This window comes from Gymnoscopelus microlampas (genome assembly GCF_963454915.1).
Source record: "Gymnoscopelus microlampas genome assembly, chromosome: 20".
NCBI lineage: Eukaryota > Metazoa > Chordata > Actinopteri > Myctophiformes > Myctophidae > Gymnoscopelus > Gymnoscopelus microlampas.
The window spans coordinates 46,803,315-46,828,326 of NC_139957.1; the positions used below are offsets into that span (position 1 = coordinate 46,803,315).

At 44.6% G+C, this 25,012-nt stretch overlaps 1 protein-coding gene across 1 annotated transcript in view; it reads right to left on the bottom strand.

Annotated features, from left to right (window-relative positions):
• Positions 1 to 3,538: 3,538 nt before the first annotated feature.
• Positions 3,539 to 25,012, bottom strand: part of apoba (apolipoprotein Ba) — a gene marked incomplete at both ends in the record, with an annotated part of 66,293 nt that continues 44,819 nt past the window's right edge. The window contains 9 exons of the mRNA XM_084044708.1: positions 3,539 to 3,811; positions 5,463 to 5,649; positions 7,192 to 7,303; positions 8,871 to 16,478; positions 18,512 to 18,604; positions 21,197 to 21,480; positions 22,640 to 22,761; positions 23,015 to 23,190; positions 24,734 to 24,906. Of these exons, the coding sequence (XP_083900834.1) occupies positions 3,539 to 3,811; positions 5,463 to 5,649; positions 7,192 to 7,303; positions 8,871 to 16,478; positions 18,512 to 18,604; positions 21,197 to 21,480; positions 22,640 to 22,761; positions 23,015 to 23,190; positions 24,734 to 24,906 (9,028 nt within the window). The remainder of the gene's footprint in view (positions 3,812 to 5,462; positions 5,650 to 7,191; positions 7,304 to 8,870; positions 16,479 to 18,511; positions 18,605 to 21,196; positions 21,481 to 22,639; positions 22,762 to 23,014; positions 23,191 to 24,733; positions 24,907 to 25,012) is intronic.

Sequence of the window (25,012 nt, forward strand, 5' to 3'; positions counted from 1 at the left end):
CTGATTTGTTTTACATAAAGTAGCAGATCTACAAGCTCATGGCATGTACAGACGCAAAGCTTTGTGAGCTTGTAGATCTGCTACTTTGGAGCATAAATGAGACATTAGTCGTACAGTACATCACCTGATATACTGAGGAAAACATTGAACAGATGCACAAGGCGTCTTTATTTATTTATTTAAACGCCATCGTCAAGTCACAGCTTGTAACGTCAGAACTGAAACGAAATTAACAATCTTATCAAAATACAAAAGCTAAACTATTCATGACATTTTAATCAACATTAAAGGAGATGACAAACATATTCTGCCCTGATGCCAGCGTCTCATTATGAGTGGGAGACAGCAGGGACGTGCACAGATAGACTCTAGGTGGTGCTAGAGCACCTGCCCTTTGCCCTCTTGACCAGAAGTGCCCTTTTTTTTCCAGTTTACATGGGGGTCTTCAACAGGGGGTCCTCAGAGTTACTACAGGGGGTCCGCCAAATCTTTATGTGATATGTTTTTTTTTTTTACCTTAACCACTCGAAACCTAGCATCCCTTTTCTGAGGAGAACTTTAGCCAAAAATAGCCGATCTACAAGCCCACAACGCCTCGCGCTGTGAGGCGTTGTGGGCTTGTAGATCTGCTATTTTTGGCAAAGAGGTATAGGTGTAGAGGGAAAAAAGAGCAGACCAAGTCAACACAAAAAAGTATAATTTACTTGAGCAACTGCCCCTCAAAATGTCTGTGCACGCCACTGGGAGACAGTAATTCAGACGGTTGAGGAGTTCATTTGGACAAAGATTCTATATTCTGAGAATCTGTCTCTAGAAAAAGCAATATTATTCTATATATATAAGTCTCAAAAGTAAAAGTACTAAAATGTTAGAAAATAGCCGATCTACAAGCTCACAACGCGTCGCATCGCGAGGCGTTGTGAACTTATAGATCGGCTATTTTGTGCGTGTGTGTGTGTGCGGGCGTGCATGCTCACACACACATGTGTTGTGCGTACGTGTGTGTGATCCATGTAGACAGATCAATAAAGAACAATAAAGGACATCATTTAGATCACTGAAAATTAAGCAATAAACTCAAAGATCAAACATTGCTACTATTTAGCATTCTGCCATGAGACAATGAACCTAATACTCTAACTCTACTGATAGTCCTGATACTCTAATTGTACTCAGTAGTCCTGGCTACGACTACATACATGTCTGTAATATTGTGTCTACAGTGTGAGGGCAGGCCTAAAGCACACTGTTACACATTAAAGGAGAAATTAACCAAATGTAAAAACGATAAAACTAATAGTCAGGTCTATCAAAACCTCCTCATGCTATGAGTTAATCCATGAAGACCAGGAAAGCATCTGTCACTTTAGATTTTAACCACTTTAACCATTATTTTATACTTTGGCTGTTCAAAAATAGCAGATCTACAAGCTCATAGTGTGGCTATGAGGTTGTAGATCTGCTATTTTATTGAAAAACTTGTGCAAAATGTGTGCAAATCTTATATTTTTTCAAGCAAACATGTTTTACTCAAATCTTTGCTTCTGGGGGATTCTACAAACGTCTTCTAAATGCAATGTATGTTCTTTTTAAACGTATGTTGCTATAATATAAGTGGTGCTCAAACTTTTTCATGTCAAGGACCCCCAAAATTATATGTATTTGGCCGTGGACCCCCATTTCAAAATATTTTGTGATAGGGACCCCCAGAAGCAAAGATTTGAGTCAAAACATTCCCTTTAAAAATACATGTATTTAAATAATTGCACACATTTTCACGATTAAAAAAAAACAATATCAGCTACCAGCTTGTACATCTACAAGCTTTTGAATAGCCCAAATAAATCTTAAAATGACACACAGATGATTTTCCTGGTCTTAATGGATGAAATAAGAAACGTGACGGCCATAATTACATCGGCGTAAATGCAGAATCACGTTCATTGCCTGGACTGCGTGGGCAGCTCGCTGAAGGCCTTCCAGTAGAAAGGCAGCGGAATGTCAATGTCCATCTTCTTGCTGCTCATCTTCACGTACGGCGCCGTGCTCAGGGACGCCCGCTTCAGCAAGTCTATGGTTTCGCTGAGCCCTCCGTGGAGACGCGACTGCAGAGCGCTGACCAGCGCCTTCAGGTCATTGTTCACGCGCTCCGCGCTCAGGCCGTTGTAGAGCTCCTGGACCTTCTGCTTGGCCAGGTCCTTGTACTCGGCCAGGCCCGCCTTCGCCTCTTCCATCCGTCGCTGGGCGGACTGCGCGGCGTCCTGGGCCTCGGCGTAGGCGCCGCGGACGCGCGCCGACAGCTCCTCGTGTTCGGACGCCAGAGAGGCCACCAGGTCTCCCACCTTCTCCACCAGCATCTCCAGCAGCTCTCGGACTTTGCCCAGCAGCTCCTCCGAGCTCAGGTTGTTCCACAGGTCCAGGGTCCGCTCGCGGACGGACCTCAGGGTCTCCACGATGTCCCTCCCGCTGACCACCACGTCCGTCTTGGGTATGGTGAACTCGATATTGCCGACGTGGGCGGAGACGGCGTCGCCGATGACCGCCGCGAGCCGGAAGAACCGCTGGACGGCCCGGTCCACGGCCGCGGACACGGAGCGACGCAGCCGCTGGTAGATCTCCAGGCCCGTCATCTTCTCCTGGAAGCCCGGCACGGAGAAGGACGTGTCGCTCAGGAACTTGGCCACGGCGTTCAGCAGGCCGTCGAGGCTCTGCTCGCCGATCACCACCGCGCTTCTGACCCGGCTGACCAGCCGGTCCCAAACGTCCTGCGGGCTGACGGACAGGAGGCTGTCGGACGCTTGCCTGCAAGTGGGCGGGGGGGGGGGGGGAAGAAAGTACTCACGTTTGTTACTTAAGTAAAAGTATCAATACTCTGCTAATGTAGAAATGCTCTGTTACAAGTAAAAAGTCCCAGAATTCAAAAGTATTGGTATTAGTATACTCATTATGCAGAATGTCCCATTTCACAAGTAATTTTCTTTGGTTAAAATAAGTGTTAAATAGCTCTATATTGTGATTAATCATTGCTATAGAGTGTTTGTTCAGTAACAGGAGTCTCCATGTCTCTCCACCTCTTTATTAAACAGAAAATGCATTTTCGTTTCAGTTTCAGTTTCATTTCCAATTTTATCCAATCAGGATAGAGAACTCAATCAGGATACAGATTAAACAAGTGAAATTGGAAGTGATGACACTAAGAAATGAGCAGACACAATTGGAACTGGAACACTATAAAAATGAAGCTTAAAAATGGGTACTTTCTCCTGGTTGGCTGGTATTTTGACACCTACCGAAAAATGTATTTTCTGTTTATTAAAGAGCTGGAGAGACGGGGAGACTCCTGTTACTGAACAAACACTCTATAGCAATGATTACTATCACAATATAGTGCTTTAACCTTTTAACTAAATACTTTTTGTTTAAACCAAAAAATATCACTTACCCTACCTTTAAGTTACTTTTACACCACTGCTTACCTGTACATCTCCCTGCCTTGGTCGGCCAGCAGTTGGAAGGAGGTCTGCAGCGAGCCGAGGGAGGCGGGTATCCTGTGGTAGAGCCTCTCGATGCCGTTGGACACGGCGTTCTTCAGCTTCATGCCGGCGCGGTTCAGGTCGAAGCCCAAGTGGTCGGTGTGGTACTTGTTGAGGAACTTCAGCACGGCCTCGGTGATGGAGGGCATCCGCTCCTTGAAGCCCTCGAACATGTGGTGGAGGACCTCCAGGTTCCAGGAGCTCTGCAGGTTCAGCTTCACCGAGTTCCTCAGAGTGGCCTTGACCACCAGGACATCAGCGTCCTTCTCTGGAGTGGACTGGAGGAGAGGGACGGAGAGAAGAGACATGTGAGGCTAAAAGTAGTGCTGGAAAGTACTTTTACTCAAGGACAATTTCAAGGTACTTTTAACTTCAGCATAATTTGTTTCATTTTTTTTTCTCGAGTGCCGCACTATGAGCTTGTAGATCTGCTATTTTTGAAAAATCGTGAAAATTTGTGCAAATCTTTGAATATATTTATTTTTAAGGCAAACATTTTAACTCAAATTGTTGCTTCTGAGGGGATTCTACAAATGTCTTCTAAATCCTAACAGCTTTTTGAAAAACGTATGTTTCTATATCAGTGGTTCTCAAACTTTTTCATGTCAAGGACCCCCAAAATTATATGTATTTGGCCGCGGACCCCCATCTCAAAATATGTTGTTCCAGGGACCCCCCCAGAAGCAAAGATTTGAGTTAAAAATGTTCGCTTTAAAAAAAAATATATATATTCAATGAATTGCTAAAATGTTCAAGATTTAAAAAAAAAAAGCAGATATACAAGCTATGCGCTATGAGCTTGTAGATCTGCTATATTTATTTATTTTTGCTATTTTTGAATAGCCATAAAGAAATCTAAAAATGACACAGATTTTTTCCCGGTCTAAATATGTTAGACAAAAATGTGAGTACTTCTTCCATCACTTTCTAAAGGTTGTAACCAGATGCCAGGTTGAAATGGAGAGGCCATCAATATCAACGTTTATTACACGGCTTGGTTGAATGCTCGATTCTGATTGGTCAGTCATCGGTCATTATTTCTGGATAATGACCGCTGAGCTCAATAACGGACCGCTGTCTAATCAGAGACTCAGAACACCTGCTCATATCAACCTGCGCTGCTTGATTTTATGCTTTATCCAACATGACAGCCATGTAAACAAACAACCAATGTCATTTACAACTAAACGTTGCTCTCAAGAATGTTTTCGAAAACATTTGAAGTGAGAAATAGACGATGCAATAACCGAAAAGTCATTCTATTTGATCCACTGCGCTTCCTTGTTTATCGTGGCGCAACAACGGGGGAATACCAAAACGCTCGCCCCAAAACACAGTCGCCCCGGGGCAAATCCGGCGGTATTACAGGCAAATCGGCAGTAAATAGAATGGGGGGCGAGTGTGTTTTGGGGCGAGTTTTTCTCCATTTCGTCATTTGTTTTTGCGAGGCGAACTTGTCCGCCCAGCCCAATACTTATGGAATACTTTCATTGCCGTAAGCAAGGAAATACTTCGTTTTGTTGTTACTTTTGGGTAAATGTATTTATGTATTTATTAAGTAGCCGTGTAATAAGCGGGATAATGCATGGGGAGGTAGTCATTATTGAAATGTAAAGCCCTTCAGGGCGATTAACCACCTCGGCTGCGCCTCGGTGGTTAATCGCCCTGTCGGGCTTTAAATTTCAATAATGACTACCTCCCCATGCATTATCCCTTGCTTATTTGGGGTTTTGGATGTAATGGTTCCTTGTTGTTGAAAACAACCATAATACGAGCAGAGGTTCCAGTGTAGGCCTGCTCACCAGGTAGCAACTGAACACTTTCAGAGGTTCCAGTGAACTCACCAGGTAGCAACTGAACACTTTCAGAGGTTCCAGTGAACTCACCAGGTAGCGACTGAACACTTTCAGAGGTTTCCAGTGAACTCACCAGGTAGCGACTGAACACTTTCCCGTAGAGCTGTGAGGGAGACCTCCTCTGCAGATGCAGTCCCAGGAAGCCAGACGAGGGAGAGGACATGGACGCCGTGATGCCGTCTTTGCGCGAGGCGAAGCGGAAGTTGACGTCGGCGAAGGTCGGGCTGGTGACGTCCACGTTCAACGTGTGACGAGACTCCCTGTAACCACACACACACACACACACACACACACACACACACACACACACACACACACACACACACACACACACGTTTGTATTTTTCTGAACATCTGTCAAAGCCCCGGCAATAATCGAATAGTTATGTGTTTCACAACATGACTAATATATCCAGTGGTCTAAAGTAACTAAGAACATGTACTCAAGTACTGTACTTAAGTAACATTTTGGAGGTATTTCTTTTTACTTTACTGGAGTATTTCTAATTGTCAATACTTTTACTTCTACTCCCCTACATCTCAGGGGCAAATATTGTACTTTTACTCCACTACAATTATTTGAAAACTTTAGTTACTAGTTACTTTGTAGATTTAAATGATTACATTATCAAACATACATTAACCACTTCAGCCCTATTTTATACATAGGCTATTGAAAATAGCAGATCTCAGCCTCTGAAATAGCAGATCTACAAGCTCACAATGCGTCGCGATGCGACGCATTGTGAGCTTGTAGATCTGCTATTTTCAAAAGATTTTTATGAATTTTATACATTTTAAAACCTGTGAAACGGGACATTCTGGGTAACGAGTACTTTTGATACTTTAAGTAAGCTTTGTTACCAATACTTTTGTGAATTTTGAATTCCGAACGTCTACTTGTAAGAAGGAGTGTAAGAACTAACACTTACATGGCATTGGTGGAAGATGTTTGGCGCTTCATCCTGAGATTAAAGAAATAAGGCAGAAATAAGTGATGAGTGTTCATTTCCATGGTTTTACTGAAACTCAGTTACAAAACAGTTAGAATCCATGGATCTGGATCCTAGCGCAACACTTTGAGTCAAATGCTGACAGTATTTAAAGCTGCAATCCATAATGTTTGTGTGCGTGTGCGTGCGTGTGCGTGTGTGTGCGTGTGTGTGTGTGCGTGCGTGTGTCAAGGTTATTATAATTAACGAAAACTAACGAAATAACGAAAACTAAAATTGGAAAAAAAAAACTGAACTCAATAAAAACTAGAATAAAAAAGAAACAAAAAACGATAAATAACTGCAACTGTATTGTGTGTTTACAAAACTAACCAAAACAATCGTTTTAGTTTTCTCGTTGATTGTCCAACAGTAACAGTGAATATATATATATATTTCTAAATGGTATCTTTTGTTGTGTTTTATTACACAATACTGACTCTGACCTTTTTGAATCCTGAACCTGATAAATAAACCAAAGTATGAACAAAAGTAAAACTAATAAAAAACTAGCAAACCCGCTCTAAAAACGAATTAAAATGAACTGAATTAGACAAACAAATTGTCAAAACAAATTAAAACTAAACCATAATGAAAAATAATGTGTGTGTGTGTGTGTGTGTGTGTGCGTGCGTGCGTGCGTGTGTGTGTGTGTGTGTGTGTGTGTGTAAAAAGTTCAGCACTAGTGCAGGGGACCTGGGTTTCACGACAGAGATATGGATTGCAGCTTTAAAGGCTTCCAAAAAGAAACTCCATACTGTATATCCCCAAAACTAAACATACAGATGCCGTGTAGTCCCTGATCCTAACCTGGAGTTTTGTGCAAAGACATGCTGCCAGTCAACGTTGACATCACTGTGAATGAGGTTGATCTTCCCGAGGAGGCTGGTGATCCCATCATCAAAACCAAGGGTTGATGAGGCTGAGAGACACAATGAACAGTAAACATTATTATATATATATTATATATATATAGTAAACATTATTATAGCTCCTATGGCGGCCATATACATATAATTTTGGGGGTCCTTGACATGAAAAAGATTGAGCATCACTGATATAGAAACATACGTTTTTCAGAAAACTGTTGAGATTTAGGAGACATAGAATCGGCTTCAGGTCTCAATGGGTTAAAGGGTCTACACCATGAATTTTAACTTTTTCTTCATTTTTGTGTGTTTTTGGTCTCCCCCACCTCTCTTCTGTTCCAACAAATACCCAACTTCGAGCATGCAGGCTTTCATAGGCTATCTGTGGTTTTCATGTAAATTGGTCTGAAAACAGTCCGTCAGATTTGTTCCCCCACCCTACGTCACGTCTGGGAACAATTCCTCCCGTTTTTCAGTTCTAACCAACAAAAAAAAAATCCCAAAAAAAAAAAGATTTTTTTTTTTTCATTTTTCATTTTTTTAAAATGTTTTCTTATTTTATTTTTTTACTTTTTCCACACAGAACCAGGACATGACATGCATACAAACTGGCTCAATAGCGCCCCGTGCCAAACAGGACAATGTGGTATTGCAGGTGAAAGTGCTTTATAAGCCAGAGAGAAGTTAGTTGGAATGAGTATATCTGAGGCTTGATTTAGGCTCAAACCTTTTGAAAAACGTTTGAGGGACATAAACAATATGATATCAAATATTATTATTATTTTTTAAATTCATGGTGTAGCTCCTTTAAGACTGGGAACGCATCTGTGTGTCATTTTAAGATTTCTTTGGGCTATTTTTTTTCAAAAAGAGTCGTTAAAATCTTTGAATAATATCTACATGTTTAACTCAACTCTTTGCTTCTGGGGGGGGGGGGGTCCCTGGAACAAAATATTTTCAGATGGGGGTCCGCGGCCAAATACATATCATTTTGGGTGGTCCTTGACCATTTTAAAACCGTTAGGATCTAGAAGACATTCGTAGAAACCTCCAGAAGCAATAAGATTTGAGTTACAAATGTTCTCTTAAAAAAAATATATATATATATTCAAAGATTTAAACACATTTTCACGATTTTTCAAAAATAGCAGATCTACAAGCTCATAGCGCGGCACTCGCTATGAGCTTTTAGATCTGCTATTTTTGGCGAGCCAAAGAAATCTAAAATGACACAGACGCGTTCCCGGCCTTAATGGGTTAAAGTGATTAAGTGTCCGTTATAAATATTGAACCAATAAAAAGCATTAACAAGAACTTGTGACTAAATGTACTTTTGTTTACATTATGTATGCTTTGATTGTTGTTTTAAACCTGTACAGCACTTTGATTGTTGTTTTAAACCTGTACAGCACTTTGATTGTTGTTTTTAACCTGTACAGCACTTTGATTGTTGTTTTTAACCTGTACAGCACTTTGATTGTTGTTTTTAACCTGTACAGCACTTTGATTGTTGTTTTAAACCTGTACAGCACTTTGATTGTTGTTTTAAACCTGTACAGCACTTTTGGGCAATCTCAGTAGTTTTTAAATGTGCTTCATATAAATGTCGGTCCGTCTCACCATCGAGGTCGTACTCCAGGAAGATCATGGTGGACGTGCAGATGGACTTCAGAGAGGTGACGAGGCTGGAATCCTTGTTTTCCACGTTGGCGGTGGTGCTCACGTTGTACACCGGCGTGGAAACCTTGACTGAGGCAGAGAGGGAGCCGAACGCCGGGATGAACACGCTGGAGGGCAGGTGTAAGGACATTTCAGGGATCTCCATCTTTTGCTCCGGAATGGTGATGGTTGGGATTTCCACGCTGGAAAGGTGTTTCACGATGTCCTGCAGGTCGACGGTGAGGTCGCCGACGCTGAAGGACGTGGGGAGGGTGAAGGACGATATGGTCACGTCGTGTCGAGGCATCTTGAACGCCAGGAAGGACATTTTGCCCTGCAGGTACTCCGTGTCGATGTCGTAACTGGGGACGGACATCGAGGGCATTCCGGGGAGCATGACGTCGAACGCTGCGGTGGAGATCACCTTGGGGACGTTGAGGTTCTTCAGGTCGACAGTGAAGGGCTCCACGTGCAGCGAGGTGAACGGCACGTCGAAGGCTGGCATGGAGATCACCTGGGGCAGGGTGAGATCTTCGGGGACGTCGCCGTCTTCGTACTCATCCAGGATTTCTTTCAGCCAGGCGGGCGTCCCGAGCGTAATCTCAGGAATGCTGAAAGTCACTCCGTCTTCAAACAACGTTGACGGAATGGCGAACTCCAGTCCGTCCATGCTCTTGGTGTACACGACGCTGGAGGACACGTTGAGGAACTGTAGCTTTTCCATGTTGGTGACCTGATCAAACTTCAGGATGTCCCACAGGGTTTTCTGGTAAACCGGAAGCCTCACAGACTTCAAGAACGCCAGGTGTCCCTCCACCGATCCAGTCACATCCATGCGGATGTCAGCCTCGTCGTTGGACAGCAGGAAATCTGAAGCACGGATAACGGAGCCCAGTTGCTCCTTGCCGCTCCAGCTCAGGGTCTGCTTCTCAGAGGTGACGTCGAGGTTAATGTCCTGAAGAAGCCCGGAATGACCCAAACTACTGGGTTGAACTGCATCCACTTGCATCGTGGCCTTTAGGGTTGTTAGCGGAACAAATTCGAAGGTCGCTTTGACGACATGCTTTCCGTTTGTGGTGAAAAACCCAACATCGACGTTGTTATCGCTGGTCGTGTCCAGAGTTGCGTACACGCGCCGCAGGGAGACCTCCAGAGCCAGGTTCTCGCTCGTGCCGAATCTGAAGACGTTATCGGCCGTGCTTCGTTTTTGCCTCTCCTCCGTGGGATGCTGATCGACGTTCGTGTTGAGATCAGTCTTAACGGTTGAACGCAGGCCGTTGGCGTTGAGGTAGAAGTTGGCCTCATTGACTAGATCTCCAGCAACATCATAACTGTTCATTATTGTTAAGTCTGTCTTTGCCTTAGTAGAAGTCTCCAGTGAGATATGGGAGGTGAGCGCTTCCAATGCCAAGTTGTGCTCAATGTTTCCTTTGCCAACAGCGTCAATCAATATGTTATTAAACATATACTTGAGGTTCAACTTGGAGCCTATGTTCGGCTTTGTCTTAGTGCTTCCAACGAGTTCCTGATTTAACTCCAGATTGAGGGACGGCAAATGGACTTTAGCGACATTAGTCACTGAGGCTTCCGCGCTCCTTCTGGAGAGGCTGACGGTACAGTCGTGGTTCGCCTCCACGTTTTGGTGCTCCAGAGACACGGTGGTGGCCAGTTTTATGCCCCTCTTTCTCGCCAAAGTGGAAGTGCCCTCGATCTTGCCGTTCAGGATTTCAAACACCGAGACCGAGGACGCTCCAAACCGGGCAACGATGTCAGACTGGTTGAAGAGGCCGGCGTTGGCGCTCACGCTGATCACACTGGACTTGAAGGAGAAATCGTAAGACGCGTTACCCATCGCTGGGATCATGACGCTGTTCTGCATGTCAGGGAGCGTGAAGGCGGGCAAGGTCAGTTCACTCAGTGTCTCCGGAACATGAATGACAGGCAGCTCCAGAGATGGCAACACGAGGGTATAGGAGGGCACAGAGAAACCCATGGCTGGGACTTTGAAGCTCGGTGTGCTGACCTCTTTGGGAACAAAGTAGTTGAACGCGGGCAGCTCTGCCGTAAAGGCGGACACCTCGATGTTCAGGATGGGTACTTTGTATCCCGGGACGGTGAAGATTCTAGGGGGCTGGCCGGAGGTGTCGATCTTGTGTTTGACGTACTGCACCTTTGCTTGGTTGTAAGAATCTTTCAGAAGTGCCACGACCGTGTCTCTGCATTCTTCGAATTGGTCGCGGAGGACGACGGCGTTGTTGTGTATCGTATTGTACATCGGCTCAAGGTCCAAATCAAAACTGTGCATGTGAGGGTTCTTATGGTAATGAAGTTTCATATTCATGTCAAATGACTGCTGAGGAGTGGTCAGCAGGTCTCTGAGGCCAGCATGTTCCCAGAAAGAGAAATCTTTCACTTCAGGTGTTGTTGTGTCCAGGTAAGGCACGGTCATCTCAGGTACAGAGAGGGGAACCGTCAGGAATTCCAGATTAGCCTCTCCATTTCCTGCTGCATGGAGGAATGTCTCCTGTTCATTGTTTTCCATGACGATGTTGTGATTGTACTTGTATTGGTTGAATCTGGCCAACGCCAACCAACCAGCCCGCTGCCTCTCTGAGTTGAGAACAACACCGTAGTCATGCTGGAGATCTACCTTACCGGTGAGTTTCAGTGGCAAGATGATCTTTGCGTTCCCTTTATTCTTGCAATCCAACACGATCTCAAATGGCCGGGCCAGGAACTCAAAAGTATTGGAAATGGATCCGCTCAGTCTTCCAGTGAGTTCGGCGTTGTGGGCGGCTGTCACTGCGATCCTCAAGTCTCCGACATGAGCCTCTCCGTTCAAAACCATGACACTGCTCCTAACAAATGGAGCTTCAGTCTCGGCTCTGGCTTCCACAGTAATGTGGCTTAAGATGACTGATTCAGCATTTACTCTTTGCTTTGATTTCAAGGCCATGCTGTCCGTTTCTCCTTCAAAGGTTAACCTGGCGGTGCCAGAGTTGATGGTGAATTCTAGATTGCTTTTGTGTGTGCCCTCATCGGTATAGTCTTGAATGGACCATTTTCCATTACCGTCAGTTCCAATGCTTAGAGAAACTGTGCCAGATTCTATTTTGGCTGCAACATTTTGAGTCACGGCTGCTTGACTGGAGGTTTCAGCTGTAGGGATGTTTAAGTCATGGTTGTAGATTGTGTCCATAGTTGCAGATATAAAATTTGCCCTGGGCTCTGCCCGTGCGGTTCGTGCAGCTGCAGAAACGCCACTACTCAGTGTAAAAGCTACATTGTTGACAAGGTTAGCTGTGTATATTGGGGTGCTAACTTTGGCAGTGGTCTTTGCTGTAGCTTCGGCCAAGGAGCCAGCGATAGTCAGTGACCCTGCATGATCGACCTCCAGGGCTGTATGTGAAGCTTTCACCGTCTCGGTGAACAGTAACTTCTTCATTCTGGGAGCTTCTAGACGAGCGGTGGCATCCAAAGAATGATCAAGGAACTCTATAGTGGACTTGGCCTGAGAGGTCAGGGTGGCTGTGAACTGCTGGTTCTTCGGTGTGGTCGTTGAGTTCTCAAACGATGCTGTTGTTAAAAGCATGTAATGCGGAGAGTTTACCCTAAACTGGCCGTGGAGTTTGCCAAAAACTGGAATACAAATGTCACTGGGAATCTCGGGCAACTTTATATCTGGAATGGGAATCATGGTGATTTCAAAATTGTCCAGGTTTAATTTTGGGACGTTGATAGCTGGGAACTTGATTTCTGAAAGCGTTATTTCAGGGAAGGTCAAATCCGGTATGTCGATATTTAGATAGAGAGCTCTTAGTTCCCCAAAAATGTCCTCCGGTTCAGGAATGGTAATTTCCAGCTCTCTGAGGTGGTCTATGGCTTCAACAATTTTAGCTTTCATCGCTTCAAAGTCTATGGTAAAGGCAGGAATTGTGTAGGCACCCAGGATGGTGAACTCTGGGATGGAAATCTGAGCTGGGATGCTGATGTCCTGCAGCTGGTTCAAGTTGATCGTAAAGGCTGGGACGGCCAGGTCAGTGAGAGGGATGGTGAAGGTCTGGAACTCAAGCTCGGCTGTCTTCAGTGCCTCCAGAACGCCATCGATGGCCTCCTTGATCTGGTTGATGATCTCATGGTCCTTCAGAGTGCGAATCTCTTCCATCAAGTTGTTGAGCTGAAGGGAAATGTACGCAACAATGTTGGTGTAGGATTCACTCGCCCTTTGGAGGTAGACACGCATTTCGTCTCTGATGTCCATCTGAACAATCCTTTGTCTCATGTCCTCCAGCATTTCCTGTGCCTTCATCTTGATGTCACTGTAGGCCGTGGTGTCCAGCACAGCATTCAGCCTCCTCACCAATTCAGCCACCTTTGTGTCTTTAAGCTTCTCGATGTAGTTGACGACGGCAGTTTGAATCTCCCTGATGAATTCCCTCATGGCCTCCAGTTTCTCAACAAGCTCGTATGTTTTGATCTGCTCGTTGATATCGTTTGTCAGTTCAACGATTTTCTCGTTAGCGTAGTCCACAAATGCGTTGTAGTCAAAATCCTTCATGGACTTCAGGGTCGATGAAATCCTTTCGTTAAGTTCGTCGATGCTATGCTTGAAATCAATTGCTTTCAATTGATCCGTCACATAATCCAGGAATCCCATCATTTTGTCAAAGGCAAGTTCAAAGTTTATAGCTTTCAAGGCATTCGCTACTGCCTGCACAGTCTCTTCCATTTTGAATTCTTTGATCAGAACCACCGCTTGGTCCAATAGATCTTTAAACTTTTGATCCAGATCATATTTAATGACTAGATCTCTTAGGTAGAAGTACACTGCGTTGAGTTTGTTGGGGATTTCATACTCTTCAATCCAGTTCACCACAACATCTTTCATAGATTCAATAACTCCAGCTATCTCTGAGGTGGGCACTTGATAGGATAACTGCTCAAAGTACACGGTCCAATCAAAGGAAAGGATATGATCCCGTAGATCGTGGAAAAACCCTATCACATCAAAGCTGTATACGGCCTCCTTGAAATCAGTCAGTTTTTCTAGGATATTTTCCTTGACGCCGTGCACAGCATCAGCGTCCTGCAGCCACGCAACACTGCTCTCTGCCAGCTTCTGAACATCAATCTGGCTGATGATATTTTGAATGGCGGCAATTAAGTCGGCAAGTGAGTCCCTGATGCGATACCTCTCATCAAAGTCCCTGAGCTCATGTCCGATCTTTGAGAGGATGGTCGACACCGTGTGAGCGTAGTCTCCCGTCTCGACGTAGTCCTTGGCCTTAAGGATGAGGTCTCTGATTTGGACCGCAAGGTCCGTCATCGTCTTCTCCAAATTACCTCTCAGATTTTCCATGGCGAGCTCCAAGTCGTCCATCGTCACGGCAAACTCCTTGGTAAGGTACGCGAGCGTTTCTTTCACCTCGCTCACTCTGTTGTCCATGTCCAGCTGTGTGATGAAGTCGCGCACCTGCATCGGCAGCTCGTCCAGCCCGGCTCTGAACCTGCTCATGATGTCGTTCATGTCGAGACCGTTGATGAAGTCCTGCAGCGACTCCAGGGCATTTACAAAGGCGCTCTTGAGCTGTTCAAAAGCATGGGGGAGGCTCTCGATGAAAGGAAGCTCAATGATGTGACAGTCGCCGCTCTTGTCGTACTTGAGGAAACCGGCGATGTTAAATTCCTGCTTCTCTGGCTCTGACCTCTTTTCTCTGGCCGCACCCAACTGGCTGAACAGGTTGGTTAGCAACGCGGACGCAAACTCTACTCCGGTCTTCTCGGGATCGTTGTAAACGGCGACGTCTTGGCTGTAAGCGTGGTCATTCAGGTTGTTTTTGTTCTTCCAGGTCAGTGACTGTTCACTGGGTGTCAGGAGGCCATCGAACTTGTTGTCTATATAAATGGAAGACTCGCCGTCTTCTAGCTTATGCATGGTCGATACCCTGTAATCGTGTGAGTACGCAAGAGCCAGAGGTTCAACTTTTACGAGCAATTTACTGAAAACCTGTCCAATGTGCTTCCCGTATAGATCAACTTGTCCGTTGCCGTTGACAAGGGCATCGATGTTGAAGATGAACGGCTGTGCCATGTGGCGTACTGTGCCGTCAAGAATCAAGGGCTCGGAATTGACCCGCGCTTCACATACGGACTTAGAGGAAAGTCCCGCGAACTCTAGCTCACAGTTGTGACTCAGTTGGGCTTCCAAGATGTTTGCAGACGTGCTCCATTTGATTGCGCCGGCTAAATCGTCATACTTGATCTCATAGGTATGTTTAATTTCCTGATCGTCTCCATAGGATCCCTTTACACTTCCAGTCAGGTCAACCTTGATTGGCTCGACCTTCAAGTGGCCTTCATTGTTCAAGTTGGCATCATACAGCTTCAGGTCATTTGTCACGTCTAAAGAGGCAACGAATGGTTTCATGTTGACCTTGATGTCATGTTTATAATAGACGTCTTCGCAGATGAAGTTCTCGGTCTTGGAGCGCAGGGCCAGCGTCCACAGTGTGACGGTGACCGTGTGGCTGTTTTCTGTCTTCATCTGCTGCAGGGAGCCCATCATGTTGCTGGTGAAGGTCAAAGCCCTCTTGTTCAGTACGAGGTCCACGGTGTTTCTCGTGCTGGCGTCGTGCGCGTACCCCTTCAGGACCCCGTTCAACGAGGCCTCAGCAGCTGTCATTTTACCCTCAATGTTCAGCTCTCCCCTGCTTTCCTCGGCCATTGCTTTGGACTTTGAGGACAGCGACGCTCCGTTGCCGTCTATGACGCCATCAAAGATGTTCTCGAAAGTCACGGGGCTGCACTGAATGCTGTTGGTGCCGCTGGTAAGCAGACCGTTTCCGCCCACCGTCAGGGAGGCTTTGTGCAATCCACGGCCCGCGGCAAAGGTGAGGGAACCCTCAGAGTTGACTTCCAGTCCATTTGAATTCAGGGACCCTGTGACGAGAGAGTACAATCTATTTGTGTCATCGTCCGCCTGCGACTCGACCCTGACAATGGCCATTTGACCGGAGATGCCGAGCTCAACCTTGTTTTGGAGAGACGTGCCGAGGCCCGTGGCAGCAGCGTTGCACTTCAGCGTGAGTTGAGCGTCCTTGTATTTGAGCTCCGCCACGTGTCTGAGGGCGTCGTCCAGCGCATTTGTTTTGGACACGACGGACAACTCCGAATTTTCGTAGACTCCCTGGATGGCGTTTTGAACCTCGCCGAACGGAGAGACGACACGCAGGACGGACTCCCCTCGTCCCTGTCTGGCGTGAGGATAGAGGGCGTAGCCGTGGGTGTAGCTGGTGTCGGTGAACAGCGAACCGACCTTAAGCGACGTTTCCAAAGTGCCGTCTCCCACGACTTCCTCAGCGGACGTGCATTTGGCCGAGTAGGAGAGAGAGGCGCGCAGACCCAGTGGACTGGAGGCCTCCATCTTATAGTTGGCTCTTGCGAAGAGTTTGTCCGTTATGGTCAGTGTTTCTAAGCCACTGAAGCTTGCGTCAATCAAGCTGTGGCTGAAGGAGCTGTTCACGAGATACTTCAGATTGTCTTCGATTCTTCCGGACATCATCCCGGTTCCTTTGAACACAAGAAAAGACATGATGTCAAAGTCAGCAGACAACATACCATTCTAAACCTAGACCATACATACAACTGGCGGCCCGGGGTCCACATGCCCCCCCCCCCCCCCCCGCCCCCACCTTCACTCAATGTGGCCCTTAGGTTAATATCAGAATGGTGATATATTATTGATTTCAGCTGTTACGATTCCTAACATGCAAACATGACCCGCTTTAACCCATTAAGACCTGGAACTTGGTCATTTTTAGATTTGAGCTAAAAAGCATTATTTTACACTTTGGGCTATTCAAAAATAGCAGATATACAAGCTCATAGCGCGGCACCGAGTGCCGCGCTACGAGCTTGTAGATCTGCTATTTTTGAAAAATCGTGAAAATGTGTGCAAATCTTTGAATATATATATTTTTAAAGCGAACATTTTTAACTCAAATCTTTGCTTCTGGGGGGTCTCTGGAACAAAATATTTTGATGGGGGTCCGCGTCAAAACATATAACTTTGGGGGTCCTTGACATGAAAAAGATTGAGCACCACTGATATAGAAACATACGTTTTTAAGAAAACTGTTGGGATTTAGGAGACATGTAGAATCGGCTTCAGGTCTCAATGGGTAAATGACTTCAGTCTATATTAGTAGCTTAATGACTAGTATTACATTTCTATAATTTTTATGTCCAATATATTTGTACTTAAAGGTAGGGTAAGTGATATTTTTGGGTTAACACAAAAAGTATTTTGTTAAAAGGTTAAAGCACTATATTCTGATAGTAATCATTGCTAAAGAGTGTTTGTTCAGTAACAGTGTTAAATAGTTCTATATTCTGATAGTAATCATTGCTATAGAGTGTTTGTTCAGTAACACGAGTCTCCCCGTCTCTCCAGCTCTTTAATAAACAGAAAATACATTTTACGGTAGGTGTCAAAATCTCAGCCAATCAGGAGAAAGTACCCATTTTTAAGCTTCATTTTTATAGTGTTCCAGTTCCAATTTTACCTGCTCGTTTCTTAGTGTCATCACTTCCTATTTCACTTGTTTAATCTATATCCTGATTGAGTTCTCTATCCTGATTGGATAACATTGGAAATAAAACTGAAACTGAAACAAAAATGCATTTTCTGTTTTATAAAGAGCTGGAGAGACAAGGAGACTCCTTTTACTGCACAAACACTCTATAGCAATGATTACTCTCATAATATAGAGCTATTTAACACTTATTTTAACCAAAGAAAATCACTTATCTAATCTAATCACAAGTATAACTAAATGCATTTGAAATTAAATAAAAATGTAACTTTTCAGGATTCCAATTCAAAAAAAGAAAAAAAAAAGGATTCCAATTCAAAAATAGATCTGCTATTTTTGCTACTTTTGTGTGACATAGAATTGCCCGACAGTATATAATGCAATGTGTCCCTCTGGAGTGAGTGTGTAAATATAGTGGCCCTCGCCATCATCAAAGTTGCATCACCTCTGACCTAGACGCTCATGTCTTGATCGATCGTCAAAGAAATGTGTAGTAATTACTCTGAGCTCAGATACTGTACATCTCACTCTCTGAGTTCAATAAGCACTGAGGATTTCACACTGTAGACTGTAGACTCAACCTTTTTTAACTTCAAGGACCAGGTGGCTCATTTTCTAATGTCATTTATGTGTTTAGTCTCTGAATGGATGCAATTGGTATCCCAACCTGAGCATGTAGTTATGTTCTGTTTAATAGAGAGCTGGAGAGAGCCCTGTCACTGGACAAACACCCTTTAGTAAGGGTTACTATGACAATAGAGCTCCGTCAGCCCATCGCACAGGACGGACGAGTCGTCACTGACACGGACCCTTATTTGATTCCATTTTGTTCATCTCTGGGACCCCAATCTACATTGTGTACGGATCCCTTTGGTTCCATTTCTACACTCTTGGGAGTTACAGACCCGTTAAAAAAAGGTCTATTTGGGGGTACCACACACTCACTACCTGGACTGTTATGAATGAAACATGAATAATGTGACGTGACAGACAAAGAGGACGGTTTACCTTCCAGTTTGTAGGACAGTGGGTTGAAGGGAGACTGAGCCATGACTTTGTACTGGGCGATGTAACTGGGGACGTCGTCCAGCGTGTTGTTACCTGAGACGGGGAAATGATTATCAATCTGACCAGAATTACATGCATTAAAAACCATGAAGCAAGCTAGGCAAGAAACATCTTGGCCCTAACAAGGACAAAACGTCTTCGACTCCCCTGTCTCCTCTGTCCCTCTCTCCTCACCTGAGTCCTCTCCAAAAAAATAACTCCCTCTCCCCCTCAGCCTGTAGCACTTGCCTTAGCCTTCCTTGACTTATGCAAAGGTTAACGTGTCATTTAGATCATTGGTTCTCAAAGTGGGGTCCGGGGACCCCCAGGGGTACTTGAGGGGGTTCCAGGGGGTCCCCAGCTAAATGATGGACAGGGACCAAATGGACCCTTATGACGGGTCCATTTGGTTCCATTTGTACACTCTCAGAGTTAAATTAACATTGATTTTACAATATAAATTGGGGTCCCAGAGACATACATGCCATTTAATGGGGGTCCGTAGCCTAATGCATGTCAAACTGGGGGTCCTTGAAATTAAAATGGTTGAAAATCACTGCTAGAGAGCCGTAACAATCTTCTATTATGGGGGTCCCTGGCATATCTTTTCAAATGGGGGTCCGCGGGCTAATAAGTGTCTATTTGGGGGTCCTTGGCACGAAAAAGTTTGAGAACCACTGATTTAGATAGCATCAGCGTGATATAGTATGAGAGTGACGACATAGCGTTGACTCCCATTGTAAGAATGGAAATGCTCTGCCAATGTTTGGAACTACAGCCCATAGCGGCCTGCTTTGTGGCGAGATCAAAGCGTGTCGTAACTCTCTCTCTCTATGGGTCTGGATAGCATGTTATGTAGACAGATGCCAGGTTCATTTGCTGACCTGGCATCTTATAGTGTGTATAGTTTCAATGTAGAGATTATGCCTTTTTTTAAATATATTATACTGTTTAGACGGATGGTTCGTGGTTTACCTATGATCCTATAGATTACTATTTCTATACATTTGATGTATTACCATCGTGTTTACCTGCTTACTGTAAGTCGCTCTGGATTAAGAGGTCTGCTAAATGCCTCCATTGTAAATGGTATCTTTCTTTATAGCTTAAACCATGCCCAGAGGGTCCCATGACAAAGAAAACAATAAGCATGAAGTCACACCTTTGATTTAGAACTAGAAACTAGAAAAAGTGCTCCTCGGAGCACAGGTCTCCGCCAGGTCAGGTACGTTATTGTGGCCTCCTGGTGGCGCTATAATAGACCAATGTGAAAGTTGTGCCATTTATTCTTAGGCCTTTCACGGCAAGCAGACACTGCATTCATGATTTGGGGCATTTTGTTCCAAAAATGTGTTTTGCTAAATTAGACCTGCTGGTGGCGCTATAACAGGCCATTGTGAAAAGGGTGGCATTTCTTCCTCTGCCTAGTGGGAAAGTGCGTGTGAAATTTCACGGAAATTGCAAGCTGCGTTCATGATTTGAGGCATTTTGTTCAAAACGGACCAATCCTGCAAACTTTGGAAGCCAACCTTAGCCAATGAGGATGGAATATGGGAAATGGGACAAATCCGTGTTGATCACATGACTATAGAGATACTGAGTACCGATTTGCATGATGTTTGGATAAAATCTGTAGGAGTAATGTCAAAAAATTGATTTTGCACAAATCGGCCTCCTGGTGGCGCTATAACAGGCCCATGTGAAAAAATTGGGGCAGAGGTTCTGAATTGGCATCAAGAGAGTGTGTGTGTACAGTTTCACAGCGACCAGGCCAACGGTGCCGGAGATGACTCCCGGCTGCTGTCAGAATGCTGAATGAGGCATGAGCCTTGTTCAGCAGCCTGACAACAGGCGGTACTGCCCAGCTGGTCGCAGACTTTCTGGCTCTTCCTGAACACACCTGTGGATTATACCAGGGATAAATGACTTGGACTTAGCTCCCCCTCGGACATATACCTGTGGACTACACCAGGTACAAATTACTTTTTTTTGTTGCTCTCCCTCATGGAGCTACTTGCGGATTATACCAGGGTCAGTCCACCTTAGGTGGACACGCACTGACCTTTTGCACCTTAATCCCATGTATAACGCACTGACTTTTGTCGTGCTCTTTCTTCTCTAAGCACCTTAACGTCTATAAGTATATCATGCACAGTATACATACATTGCTGCTATGCTCAGGCACCTTAGTTTGTTTCTTTATCTCAGGTACTTTGTAAATATGTAGATAACTTGTTTGGCCTTCTGTTGTTCTCTTGTTTGATCTCCTTCCCACTTGCCCCCCACCCCTCTTCTCCCCCCCCCCCCTCTTCTTTCTATGGAATTTAACGTTGCGATGGGAATGATGTACAAAAACTTTCACCCACTTTTTTACCTTGTAAAACCTGTGATGTGACAATAAACCTGATGCTGATTCTGATTCTGAGATTAGCTGCTAACGGACAGATGGACACACACACACACACACACACACACACACACACACACACACACACACACACACACACACACACACACACACACACACACACACACACACACACACACACACACACACGGACGGATGGATGGACGGACGGACGGACAGGGGGTAAAACATACTCTCTACAATAACACAGTCCATTTCATATATCTGTCATGACGTACCTCCAGAGACGGTGGCCTCCCAGTTGTACAGGTTGCTGTTGACCTGGGCCGAGGCCTGGGCCAGGCCCAGCAGGGGCAGCGTGAGGGCCCAGGAGCGCGGCACGGTGAAGGAGGGCACCGGGTAGTCGTTGGCGGGGATGTGGAGGCCGATCTCCGGCACGCTGAGCTCCGGGATGGACAGGGTGGGGGGGATGCTCAGCTCCTCAGAGGTCTTCCCTCCCAGCGGGAGGGGCAGGGAGACGGCCCAGCGGTCCTTGTTGAACTGGTATCTGAACACGCTGTCTCTGTTTGAAGAGCAAAGAAAAGCACCGTCAATGTTTCAGCCCGTTAAAGGATAATTTTGGACTAAGGTTTTTTTACCTTCTCTATGATGTTATGATATCTTAGGATGAATGGTACAGTAGAAACATGTCATAACTCCATCCCGGGTCCGCCACAGCTTAAAACATGCGCGGAAAGGCCTTGCGCTAGATCACGTATTTTAATAGTTTTTTTTTTTTGTGAGATCTGACGTTACATAGTGACAGAACACTGTCAAAAAAACAAAAAACAGAAGTCTCGCTAGACGAGATTTCAATCTCGAGATTTCAATCTCGTCTAGCGAGATTTATTTTTTGTTGTTGCATGTTTTAACCTTAGTCCAAAATTATCCTTTAAGACTGGGAACGCATCTGTTTTTCTTTGGGCTATTAAAAATATATAGCAGATCTACAAGCTCATAGTGCGGCACTGGGTGCCGTCTTTTTTTTTTTTATCGTGAAAATTTGTGCACATCTTTGAATATATTTATATATTTTTAAGTGAACATTTTTAACTCAAATCTTTACTTCTGGGGGATTCTACAAATGTCTACAGTTTTCTTTTAAAACGTATGTTGCTATAATATCAGTGGTTCTCAAACTTTTCCACGTCAAAGACCCCCAAAATGACATGTATTCGGCCGCGGACCCCATCTCAAAATGTTTTGTTCCAGGAACCCCCCACCAGAAGCAAAGATTTGAGTTACAAATGTTCGCTTAGCATATAAATATATATTTATATTCAAAGATTTGCACAAATTCTTCACGATTCTTAAAAAAAAATAGCAGATCTACAAGCTCATAGCGTGTGAGCTTGTAGATCTGCTTTCACACATTTATTTATGAACACATATAAAATTAAAAAAGTAAATGTCCACGAGTTCAAAACCTTTAATGGCTTTTTCCAAGCGGATCAGATTTGGATTTTGGTTTATAGTTCAAAACCAAACAAAAAACAGGATTGGGATCACTTTGATATCTCTGGGGATGGATCATACCGGAGATACATATTCTGTGACTGCTTCAAAAGGTAAGGAAATCAAAACATGGCTGGCAGTGGATGCACGCAGCATTTTTATTAAGTTAATATCAGAAATCCTACCGATACATTGTAACAAATATACAATATTAAGCCCAAACTTACGATTGCAGGAAGAGTTTTTCGGGCAGAGGGGGCAGGGTGAGATCAGAGATGCTTCTCTTGCTCCGCAGGTTGGCGACAGCGGGTACGCTGGCTGACAACCTGTCCAGCCAAATATTACCCGCCTTCAGGGAGGGAGGGGGGAGGGGGGGGGCGGGGGGGGCGAGAGAGAGAGAGAGAGAGAGAGAGGGCATGGTTGTTGTGTGTTAAAATGACCATGTGGACAAATAATGCTCAGACTGTAACACGCACGCAGACAGACAGACAGGCAGGCAGGCAGGCAGGCAGGCAGGCAGGCAGGCAGGCAGACAGACAGACAGACAGACAGACAGACAGACAGACAGACAGACAGACAGACAGACAGACAGACAGACATACCTCGATGCCCTTGGTGACGATGTGGCGTAGTTTCATGTCGGTCTTGGCCACCCTCTGCTCCAGCACGTCGGTGATGAGCTGCTGTAGCTGTCTGTGGTAGAGGTCTGCGTTGGGGACCAGCTTGTGGACCTCTGAGTTCAGGTCTGTGTTCAGCTCCACCTCCAGCTTGTCGTCATCTGTTAAAAACAACACACACACATGAAGTCCCAAATCGTCTCCTTGCTAAACTAATGGCCTATGTCATTTTTTTTTTTTTTTCAGGAAGAATAATAAACTGATCCAAAACAAAACTATATGATATTTCTTAATCATTTCACCCAAAATGTTTATAACAAATTATGACTATTTAGATAGAAATAACACTGTCTGTCAGTTATGTAACATAAGAGATTTAAATAGGTATACATAGGATTAAATCTGATTTAGGCACAACAACAAAAAAGCTAAAAAAATACAAAATGGCCTAAATCAGTAAATCATTTGGCTTAAGTCACAAAACCATGTGACTTAGGCCAAAAAAAAGGCCTATTTTGGCCTCAGTCACACTATAGGGGGCCATTATACTAAAAGAGGAGTGAACAGCATGATCCTTTTCAATTAGGAGCTGGGCCATTTTACCAGAGGTGTCCAGTGTCATGAGGAGCTGACTTATTAGGCAAAAATATAATTTTCCTCAAAAAATGACTCAGGCCATTAGTTTAGCAAGGTGACGAAATGAAGACCCACACACACTCATCATCATCTGTTTTTGTTTACGTCTGGGGACTCCCGTCCAGGACAGCCTTCAGACACGTGCTTTTCCTGTAGGAGACTTATCTCAGATCTGAACCCATTTTGATTTGGCGTTATATAGGACCCGTTGCGACCGCAGCATGGCCTTGCTGACGTCGACCCAGAATAGGGTTCGAACCCGCGATGCTCTAACCCGCTCTACACCAGGGACCCACACAGGCTAAAGAGTATAAATAAGTGGCCAGTGTTCCACAGAGATCGCCTTTTGAGCTGAGGAGCGCTCTGGATATCGCTCACACACACACACAGCGTGATGCCCTGATCAACCATTGAGCTGCTCACTGCTCAAACGTCCTGTCGTCCAGTGTTGATTTTGACGGCACATTTTCATTTAGTTTTAGTCATATTTTAGTCATCTGAAACGGTTTAGTTTTTGTCTAGTTCTAGTCGACTAAATATCATAAGATTATAGTCGACTAAATCTACAGTTGATTTAGTCAACTAAAATGTATTTTGGCGGTGCCTTGATGGTGTCGTAATGGCTGATTTTAAACTTGTTTGCGTGCTGAAAATAGCCGATCTACAAGCTCACAATGCGTCGCGATGCGACGCATTGTGAGCTTGTAGATCAGCTATTTTCAAAAGATTTCTATACATTTGAAAACCAATACTTTTTTAATTTCGTACTTTTAAGTACATTTTTTATTCCAGACTTACACACCGGGGCGATTTTTTTCATGCGAATAATATGTTTTTTTTTAAAACCTTTATAAGTCAATGCAAGCTTCCACACCAGTTTCGCGGAGCGAAAAAAAACGTCTTTTAATTATTCGGAACGAGTCCGAATTTTGCGTATATTCGCCTATTCGCCGGTGTGTAAGGACCTTTATACTTGTAAACAGAAAACGTTCTACATTGCAGTATTGATACTTTTTACTTAAGTAAAGGCATGTGAATACTTTTTTTTCCCCACCACTGATATGTTACCGTATTTGAGCGTGACTTTCTGCAGCGAGGACGTTTCGGGGGCGTTGAAGGCGGTCTCCAGTCCAAGGGTCACTGCCGGCTCGGTCTTCAGCGTAGCGGTCACCGAGGCGTCGGTCTGCAGCGAGGGGACTTGAACCTGGAGCTGCACCATGGCGTCCTTCATCATGTCCATTCTGCGGGGGGAAACAGGTTGTCATTACAGGGGTTAGGAAATGATGGAAGTATATATACTGTACCTCACCTTTATGAAGTATATATACCTCACCTTTATGAAGTATA